Raw genomic sequence first — 7,500 nt, 5'->3', positions numbered from 1 at the left:
TTTTTTCTTTCTTTCTTTTATTGTATGTTTGTCACACTCTTGTGACCGGATATCGGGGTGCCTTGATAGTCGAAGCAGACCTTGTGCTGTTGAAGCTAGAGAGGTGAGCAGATTACGTCTGATTTCCTGTAAAGACTTGTCTGTTGACATCCACCCCTGGGCGCTCATATATATGACCTTATGCAGTTGCGCGCCGTAAAACCTCTACTACTAAAACTAAAATTAAAAAGGCAACACAACCAACCATCAAACGTTTGACCTGATCACTGATTCGGAATCGGTCAATAGAACCGTTTGGTTCACTGATCAGTTTTAGAACACACCCTCATATATATCTATCCACTACCATACCACCCCATGTTAATGGTTCATTGTGCGCTGTGTGGAACGACATTAAACGATATTAATGCACAGGCCATTGGCTACTATACTGCGGAGGGCTTTTCTAGATGTGTGGGCTGTTTTATATTTTGTTTTGTTTTGGTGGTTTTTTGGTAGTTTTTTTCTTTTTTTTTTTAACAGTTCTGGCACCTGCATAGGTTCATAGGGCTAAAAGTCTCGATTCGGCTCAAAATTATAGGAATTTGAGTTGTAGAGGTATATTTAGCTTTTTCAGCATCTCCTACTCCTACAACTATTCCATCGCATAAAAATCCCCTTCAAGCTTTATCTTTTTCCCATTTCAGGTACGGTATGTTTGTCCCCACCATTTCCTCATAAAGTCAATATTTTATTCTTCGTTATCGGCCGTTCTCTCAAAACGCGATTTTTCTTTATTATAGGCTACTTTTTTTAATAGCTCCTCCATTTTTCATCCAATCCTCGTTAAATTTTCACAGAATGAAGAGAAGATGTAACACTAAAAATTTGCCTTTTTAGATTTTTGTTGGTGGTGTCTGGAGTGTGGATTTTCACTGATTTTTTTTTTCAAACTTGAATAGAGGAAAAGATTCAATAAAATGTTCTAATTAATTTAGAAAAAAAAAATCAAAAGACAATTTTTTAGATCTAATGTTTGCTAAATAACAGTAATCTGCATGCAAAGAAACCAAAACAATCAATTTCCAGGAAAAAATGAGAGCGTTATTCATTATGTAAGATATGTCGACAAAATCCTATATGAACCATTGGACGCCGTATCTATGGAAACAAAACGTTTTTCTCAAATTTATTGCAGATTTTAAGACTCCTTACTATGCTTTTTATATGTGAAATGTGGTAACATTTGATCAACTAATAAGCAAGATAGCCTTCAGGTGTAGCCCCCCCCCCCTCCCCCCACTCTTTTTGAACACGGGACCTCCGAAAAAATTTTGCGAGTATAAGAAAAGGCTAGAATCTATAATATAATGTTATGTGTTAGTTACTTTCCAAATCAGATCAGGGGTGTGGCTGAAGTGAAAGACAGCAATACAGTGGAAACCTGTATTGTAAAGCGGTCAGAGCCTGTGTACTTTAATCGCGATTGAGCGCTATAAAAATAACTTTCATTATTATTATCATTATTATTTTTTATTATATAACAGGAATGGTGGGACCAGCGAAAAAGTCATATTCCGGTAACATCAGGTCACTGTTAAATCAGAAGTGCAAGGGAAGTAAGCATTTGCGGACTAATGTAACCATATTTATTCATGGGTAGTTTCCCTTGAAACAAGTACACACAAACAAGGGTTTTGGACTAGGCAATATTTTAAATTGCATACGTCATGGGGTTGTTGTTTTTTTGTTGTTGTTTTTTTTTTTGTTTTTTTTTTCTGTTTTTTTTTTTCTCAATGAAAGGCACAAGTGGGAACCAGTTGGCTTCAGGCATGATATATGCCCCCCACCCAAAGGTACTATCCCTCCTTCGCCAGATCAACATGAAATTAAGTAATAAATGTAAATCTTCTTTAAAATTTTAAAAGGAGGCAAAAAATGCAAAGGACCTTCTCATTTACTTTTGAAATAGTCCTTGATTGTCTTCTGCCTCCGTTTGCTAATGGCTGTGTCTTCGACAAAACTTTTAATATCCACTAACGGCTGCAAATGGTCAATACTGCCAGCATGTTGTAGAAGATAGGCCTGCACAGTACTGAGGGCTTCAAGGCATTGTCTGCTGGTGACATTTGCCATTGTTAAGCTCTCATCCTCCTCTTCTGATTCTGACAGTGGTGTGTCTTCCTCCTTTTGTTGAATACTGGATACAATATCTTCTTCCTCTGTCAATGGAGTTGACAGTGGAAGGTCACTGTTGTCAGTTCCAAGTACTTCTTCTTCTGTAAATGGTGTTGACACTGGAGGGCCAGTGTTGTCAGCTTCTAATACTTCTTGTTCTATCAATGGGGCCGACGTTGGAAGGTCACTGTTGTCAGTTTCAAATAGATCCTCAGCACTTGGCACGCCCTGAATGCGTCGTCTTTTGAGCTGTTCCAGAAGCTCCTCCACTTCAATCCTGTCACTGTCAAGGGATGAAGGTTCTTCTTCATTGCCTGATTGTGTAGTTGTGCTAAATCCTGCATGCCTGAAACAATTGGCAATTGTGTCTTGTGTGACATCATTCCACGCAGCAGAGGCAATAATCATTGCATCAAAAATGCTCAAGTCGAGGCAAGACTTTGGATCTTCTCCAGCATCAACTCTTGCGATGACTTGTCTGAGGACTCTCCGCCTGTAGTGCACTTTGAGGGATTGGATAATGCCCTGGTCACAGGGTTGGAGGTCACGGGTGGTGTTGGGAGGCAGAAATACCAGCGTTATGGCTCTCAAGTCTGGAATGACCTGATGTGCTGGGCAGTTGTCAATGATGAGAGCTATGCTCCTGCCTAGAAGTTGGAACTTTCTGTCCAGTTGCTTCACCCATCCTTCAAAAATCGTTGATGTCATCCATGCCTTGCGATTCCATTGGCAGAGGGTTGGCCGCGTCCTAACATTCCTGAGGCACCTGGGGTTCACAGATTTTCCAATGGTCAGGAGGGGGAGCTTTTCTGTGCCTGTCATGTTTGCAGCTAGAAGCAGTGTAAGGCGGTCTTTCGGTGTGTGGACTCCACTTGTACTTTCTCCATTCTCTGCTAACGTTCGTGTTGGCAGACATTTGTAAAAAAGCCCTGTCTCGTCCGCATTGAAAATATCAGAAGGGCTAAACTCCTCCAACAAAGCTTGTAGAGTCGAGTTTTTCCAGTCTTCCATTGTTTCACTTTCACACGACACAGTTGCCGACTGGCCATATTTAGCCTTCAACTGAATGCCATGTCGTGCTTTAAATCTTCCAAGCCACCCTACACCAGCAGTGAAGTTCGCCACACCAAGACGACTTGCAAATTCCAGTGCCTTCTCTGTCAATATTCGGCTTGATATTGGCTCCGACTTTCTCCTTGCCTCCTCAAACCACTCTAGAAGAGCTTGGTCCACAGTATCTGCATCAGATAGTCTTATCTTCTTTCGATTCGGAGTAAACTTTCCATTGCAGTATGCTGCCACTATCTTCTCTCTATCCTTGATAATGGTGTGAATCGACCCTTGTGGAATGTCAAACTGACGACAAATCTCTGAAAGTGGAGCTTGCTTTTTGTCAACAGCCTGGATTATTTCATATTTTTTGGTAATTGAAAGGCATTTTCTCTTGCGTTTGACATTGTTGGTGGCCATAATGAAGGAAATAAAAATCCAGTCTGACCGGTCGTCCACAGCGTTTGTTAGTTAAGTAAAGTCACAGTGTGGTGTGTTGCACCGCGTAGCGTATGCGTGTGTGTTGTTTTGAACTGTGAACGCCTCGAAACAAGCTCTGCGCATGACCAGGGCCTGACACACTACGCGTGCGTGTAGCTTGGCTCAGGTTAGGCCTAGCACAAGATCGAAGTCGGCAGCACACCGCAGCCCTCTCTCGCTTCACCCGCTGCGTGTGCTTGCAGTGACGTGGCTTGTGTGGGCCTGCTCCGCGCTACTCTCTCTCTCTCTCTCTCTCTCGCTCGCTCTCTCTTTCTCTCTCTCTTACAAATTGCTACGGGCCACGGGCTTACTGAATTTTTCGCCTTTGTTCCTGCTATAACCGATTGGGCTCCGATGCGATAACTTTTAATAGAGACAAAGAGTAGGAAAAAACGGGGATTTCAAAAATCTCTGTAGTTACGGGTTCCCTGTATTCACCGTTGTAACACGCTCAGAACACTACCGTACAAGAAGTTGTAAATTGTAAATCACTACCTTTCAAAAGCATTTTAGAAGAAATATATATTTTCTATTTGAGGCTTAACATAATTTGGTAAAATGACGCAATAGTGGCTAAACTAAAGGAAAATGTTTTTCAAAAATGATACATGTACGTGTATTGAAGCCAAACCCTCATTTCAGGTGCCCTCTCTTCGTTATGATAGCCCAAAAAAGTAGGCCCCTACAGTACGCATGTCTGCTTACTTGTAGGCATGTTCATAGACTTGTGTGTTGTTGTTGTTGTTGTTTTGGGGTTTTTTATGTTAAGATAAAGGTTTTCTAAACGCACGTGGAGCTCACTTGATGACGAGGCGGAAGTGGGGGGGGGGGGGGGGGGAACAATATATCTAATCATGTCTCCTCCTGTTCTGTATTTCCTTGCGATTGTTTACCGTGTTCCATTCGATCCTTACTTCTAAAAACTGTTACATGATTTGTGTCTAAACCATACTCTATGGTCTAAACACAATATCGTCCTGTCTATATTCCTGTTTTCATGTAGCTATACATTGAAGACACTGGTGTTGTTTTATATACTTCGTTCAGTGCGTTAATCCCGCTTGTATTTTCAAGCCATTTTGTAAAGCGCTGAGCATTTTAATCTATAAAAATGCACTATATAAATGCAATGTATAATAACAAAATTAATAATAGTAATAACAATAATGATAACAGTAACAATAGTAATAACAATAATAATAATGATAATAATAATAATAATAATAATAATAATAATGATAGTTATCATAATAGTGATAATAAAATAATAATAATGATGATGATGATAATGATGATGATGATGATCATGATAATAAGTACGATCATTTTTATTAGTGTTATTTTATTATTGCTATTATTATCATCATGATCATTATCATCATCATCATTATTATTATCATTATTATTATTATTTATATTATTATTCATATTACATATATTCATATTATTCATAAATTATTATTATTATCATTATTATTATTATTACTATATTTATTATTATTCTTTTTATTATTACTATCATATGTTGCTGTTATAATCATTATTATTATTATTATTTCATGATGGTTATTATTATTATCATCAAAACAATGTATAGTAATAGTAGTAGTAGTAGTAGTAGTAGTAGTAGTAGTAGTAGTAGTAGTAGTAGTAGTAGTAGTAGTAGTAGTAGTAGTAGTAGTAGTAAGCCTACCATTATTACTACATCTATTAGGCCTACTGTTATTACACGTCCATGTATTATGTTATTATGTTTAATAGTGTTATCACTAATACTATTTCAGAAGACGCAGGAGCAGTGGCAGATCATGTTTTATGTGGTGGCGGCGCTGTCGCTGGTGGGCGGCCTCGTCTTCTTGTTCCTAAGCTCGGGGAAACTGCAGCCCTGGTCTCACAGTGAGGAGTCGGTGGAGCTGGGTAAGGGGGAGGGGAGATAGCAACGATAGAGTTACATATAGGATGAAACTTTTCGTTTTTGTAACATCGAGGGGAGATAGCAACGATAGAGATACATATAGGATGAAAGTTTTCGTTTTTGTAACATCGACGGGAGATAGCAACGATAGAGATACATAGGATGAAACTTTTCGTTTTTGTAACATCGACGGGAGATAGCAACGATAGAGATACATATGGGATGAAACTTTTCGTTTTTGTAACATCGACGGGAGATAGCAACGATAGAGATACATATAGGATGAAACTTTTCGTTTTTGTAACATCGACGGGAGATAGCAACGATAGAGATACATATAGGATGAAACTTTTCGTTTTTGTAACATCGAGGGGAGATGACAACAGTAAAAGCAAAGAAAAATATTATTTCTTTTGATATCAAGTGGAGAAAACAACGATAGAAACGATGAAACTTTTTGTTTTTGCAACATCGAGGGGAGGTTACAACAATAAAAACAATGAAACGTTTCTTTCTTTAAATATTGAGGGGAGATAACAATAATACATCAACAAAAAGATTTCCTTCGTAGGAATAAGCGGAGATAACAACAATAAAGACAATGGGGCTTTTCTTGCTTTAGAATCCTGTTGAGATAATAATAATAATAATAATAATAATAATAATAATAATAATAATAATAATAATAATAATAATAATAATAATAATAAAAACAATGAAACGTTTCTTTTTTTAGAATCAAGGGGAGCTAACAACAATACAAAGAACTAATTTTTTCTGGGGATTTTTTGGAGTCGAAGAGAGAGAACAACAATAAAATTACATGTAATTAGTGAAATACACTAAGAAAGACCACGAAAGGAGCCCCTGGGGGTTGGTAAGAGTTAAATGTGTGCTTTGATCATATCCCCTCCCCCTTCCCAAGAAAAATGTTGGAGGTATTTATTATTCGTTCCCAATAACATAATTCAGATCATTTAGGAAGCAGGCTTCGACCATATCTGTCAAGAGTCATGGCCAACCGGAAGTGAAAAAGATGCAAAAATCCATCTGAAAGACCTATGTACTCGATAAAAGTTCTCCCCAAGCGGGGAATCGAACTCTGGTCTACTGCGTGTGAAGGCGAAGCACCTAACCGCTACACCACAAATGCCGGTCTCAGCTGTCTCTGGCAACGCACGGTGTATACAGTGTGAAAAACAAAATAATTATATTATGTTTTTATTTTTAGTTTCAGTACCTCTCCCTTAATTACATAACTAACTAAGTAACTAACTAAGTAACTAAGTAACTAACTAACTAACTAACTAACTAACTAACTACGAACGAACTAACTAACAAACGAACTAACTAACTAACTAACTAACTAACTAAATAACTAACTAACTAACTAACTAACTAACTAACTAACTAACTAACTAACTAACTAACTAATATGCTAGTAGTAGATGACCCTGTAACCCTTGTCTTTTCTGCACCATTGAAAATGTCATTGTATTTTGCCAACATGGTAAAGCGAAAGAACTCAGATTTGGGAACATGCTTCCTGAGTACCGCCCCTTTAGGTTTCTATTTATCCCCCACAGCCTTGGTTTCGTCCTAAAAGGCATGGTCGGTCTCTTCATCTTGCCTTCTAAATGATTTATTGAAAAACCCCGATTAAATAGCCATTTCAAGACGATGAGGATTTTTATGAAAAGGCGGAACCTCAGAAAGTAAAGTCCCCTTAGACAGGATTGAACCAAATAAGCGGAAAGTCTAGAAACCTTTCTAGAAAGTAAAATTTCAATACCCCACCCCCACCCCACGTCACTCACTTCACCTCCACGCCCAACGTCTCACCCCACATTGAACAGTCGACATAAGAGTTGTCTACACTGTATCCCAGAATCTCACCC

General features: G+C 38.4%; 2 protein-coding genes across 2 annotated transcripts in view; one reads left to right on the top strand and one right to left on the bottom strand.

The window, feature by feature from the left end:
• LOC101850216 (sialin) overlaps positions 1-7,500 on the top strand; it is a gene marked incomplete in the record, with an annotated part of 51,835 nt that overhangs the window by 42,685 nt on the left and 1,650 nt on the right. Inside the window, 1 exon segment of the mRNA XM_013081755.2 lies at positions 5,472-5,604. Coding sequence (XP_012937209.1) covers positions 5,472-5,604 — 133 coding nt within the window.
• LOC101849975 (tigger transposable element-derived protein 6) lies at positions 1,741-3,402 on the bottom strand (the record flags this gene model as incomplete). Its single annotated transcript, XM_005089607.3, is given in 1 exon segment — positions 1,741-3,402. A coding segment is annotated over 1 exon segment (1,470 nt), but the record flags the coding sequence as incomplete, so codon positions are not given.

The sequence above is a fragment of the Aplysia californica genome, unplaced genomic scaffold (genome assembly GCF_000002075.1).
Source record: "Aplysia californica isolate F4 #8 unplaced genomic scaffold, AplCal3.0 scaffold00007, whole genome shotgun sequence".
NCBI lineage: Eukaryota > Metazoa > Mollusca > Gastropoda > Aplysiida > Aplysiidae > Aplysia > Aplysia californica.
The sequence above is the reverse complement of the archived record's forward strand: the minus strand, read 5'-3'. Positions and strand labels throughout refer to the sequence as shown.